At 36.7% G+C, this 2,149-nt stretch overlaps 1 protein-coding gene across 1 annotated transcript in view; it reads left to right on the top strand.

Annotated features, from left to right (window-relative positions):
- Positions 1-764: 764 nt before the first annotated feature.
- LOC106470654 overlaps positions 765-2,149 on the top strand; it is a gene marked incomplete at its 3' end in the record, with an annotated part of 15,562 nt that continues 14,177 nt past the window's right edge. Inside the window, exon 1 of the mRNA XM_013931219.1 lies at positions 765-1,804. Coding sequence (XP_013786673.1) covers positions 940-1,804 — 865 coding nt within the window. The remainder of the gene's footprint in view (positions 1,805-2,149) is intronic.

Below are 2,149 nucleotides of genomic sequence, written 5' to 3'. Positions count from 1 at the left end.
ACTATATGCGCTGACAGTTTTGATGTACACAAAACTTTTGCTTACGTCACTATTCAATGCGGTAACTTCAAATAACTCGTAGATCAGTTGCTCTATTCACTTTAGAACTATATTTCATCAACGCATCATTGTCGCAGCATTATACACTACGTTGCTGACCATAGATTTACAAATAAACACATCTATACCTGAAACTATAGCATCGTCCTGTTACAAAACCCGATTGTGGTTTCATTTGTAATGTAATTAGTGTAACAATAGTTTACGTTCAGTTTTAGCGCTACTTCTCGGTACTTATAAACATTTTCAGACATAACTTTCGAATCGGACGTATAGTTCATGTAATTATGTCTCAAGAATCTTTATTTTAGTCCAAAAGGTAAACATTTAGGCCTAATATATTTTTAATACACATATATGGCGAACAGTTCCATATATGTATTCACATTTTCATTAGTTTTGCTAAATCCTCGAAATCATTACACATAAATACCCTATTAACGCTTGTCGTAGCAGATATATATATATCTGTTCTGACATATTTTTATTAATTCCAAAACAGCGCGTGAAGCTGTACGTCACTGTAGTTCCGTCTACCGCTCATGTTTTGTTTTTTACTAATAAAGCAATGCTTCGTTGATAACAACATTTGCACTATTAAGTTTCCAGTTTATTCACTTGTTAGGTAAGCATGTGTTCTGGCAGTTGACAGAAGCGAGGTCGAGTCCACTTTCTTATACTTTTACATTAAAATAAAAACTGTGTTCAAGGACGTCCAAAGTGAAACAAACCCTGGAGGTAGAGTTGAGAACTAGATACTGAGTCTGCGTTGAAGAAGGTATTATTCTGTGACATTTCAGCTCTGTTCTCTTTGTGTATTGAACATAAGGAGCGAGCACTGTTGCTGAGATTTCGTTTTTACTGAGTCCCACAAAAATTATGCATCGCTGTTTAAGAGTAACTATTGTTAACTTTGTTCTGGTGTTCTTTTGTACTCATGTTTTGTTAGGCGGTAAAGTTAAGGAGTCGGTAAATACAAAATTATTAGTTACGATAGAAGGTGATTTTGAAAAAGAAGTATCATCTAACAATAAAAACGGAAATTCATCGAGCAACACGACTGAAGGACTTCAGCACATAACGACAGATCTTTTCTACGCTACAACCCCAACAACGACCAAACAACTTAATGCGAACACCACAGACCTTTTCTACGTTACAACTCCAACAACGACCACACAACTTAATGCGAAAACTACAGATCTTTTCTACGCTACAACTCCAACAACGACCAAACAACTTAATGCAACAACCACGGATCTTCCTTACGCTACAACTCCAACAACGACCAAACAACTTAATGCGAAAACCACAGATCTTTTCTACGCTACAACCCCAACAACGACCAAACAACTTAATGCAACAGCCACGGATCTTCCTTACGCTACAACTCCAACAACGACCAAACAACTTAATGCGAAAACCACAGATCTTTTCTACGTTACAACTCCAACAACGACCAAACAACTTAATGCAACAGCCACGGATCTTCCTTACGCTACAACTCCAACAGCAAAATCTAGAACCGTCACAGAGAAAGCAATGGAAACGACCACGAAATATCCCGGCCCACAGTGGTCAGACATAGAAAAAAATGTCAAGAATTTGATTAGCACGTCTATGAAACAGCTCTTACCAAATATGATACGTACAACTTCCAGCGCTAACCTATCAGGTTCCTGTTATGCTAGTATGTTGAAAATGTTCTTAGGTTTTCGAAGCTTGAAAGCTTGGGCATTTAGAAGTAAGTATGTTTCAGGAAATTTTGTTATTTTCACGCGGTTAGTTAATAAACGATAAAGTTATCTATCTACCAGCAATATTTTGAAGTATTGAGGCATTACTAGAAATATCAAATTATCTAATAAAACACGTTTTCAAAATCTTTTACGTTCAAGCTTGTGAAGAACAAGTCATTCTAATGACACGTGAATTACTAATTTGCATATTCAAAATATTTCTAATATAACATACTTGACTATTTGTATACCTATTTACTGATTAATTTATGTACGTCCACCAGTGGAGCCCCCCAGTGGCACAGCGGTATGTCTGCGGACTTACAACGCTAGAAACCGGGTTTCGATAC

Source organism: Limulus polyphemus, unplaced genomic scaffold (assembly GCF_000517525.1).
Source record: "Limulus polyphemus unplaced genomic scaffold, Limulus_polyphemus-2.1.2 Scaffold4144, whole genome shotgun sequence".
Taxonomy (NCBI): Eukaryota; Metazoa; Arthropoda; class Merostomata; order Xiphosura; family Limulidae; genus Limulus; species Limulus polyphemus.
Note: the sequence above shows the minus strand (reverse complement) of the source record. Positions and strands in the feature narration are given on the sequence as shown.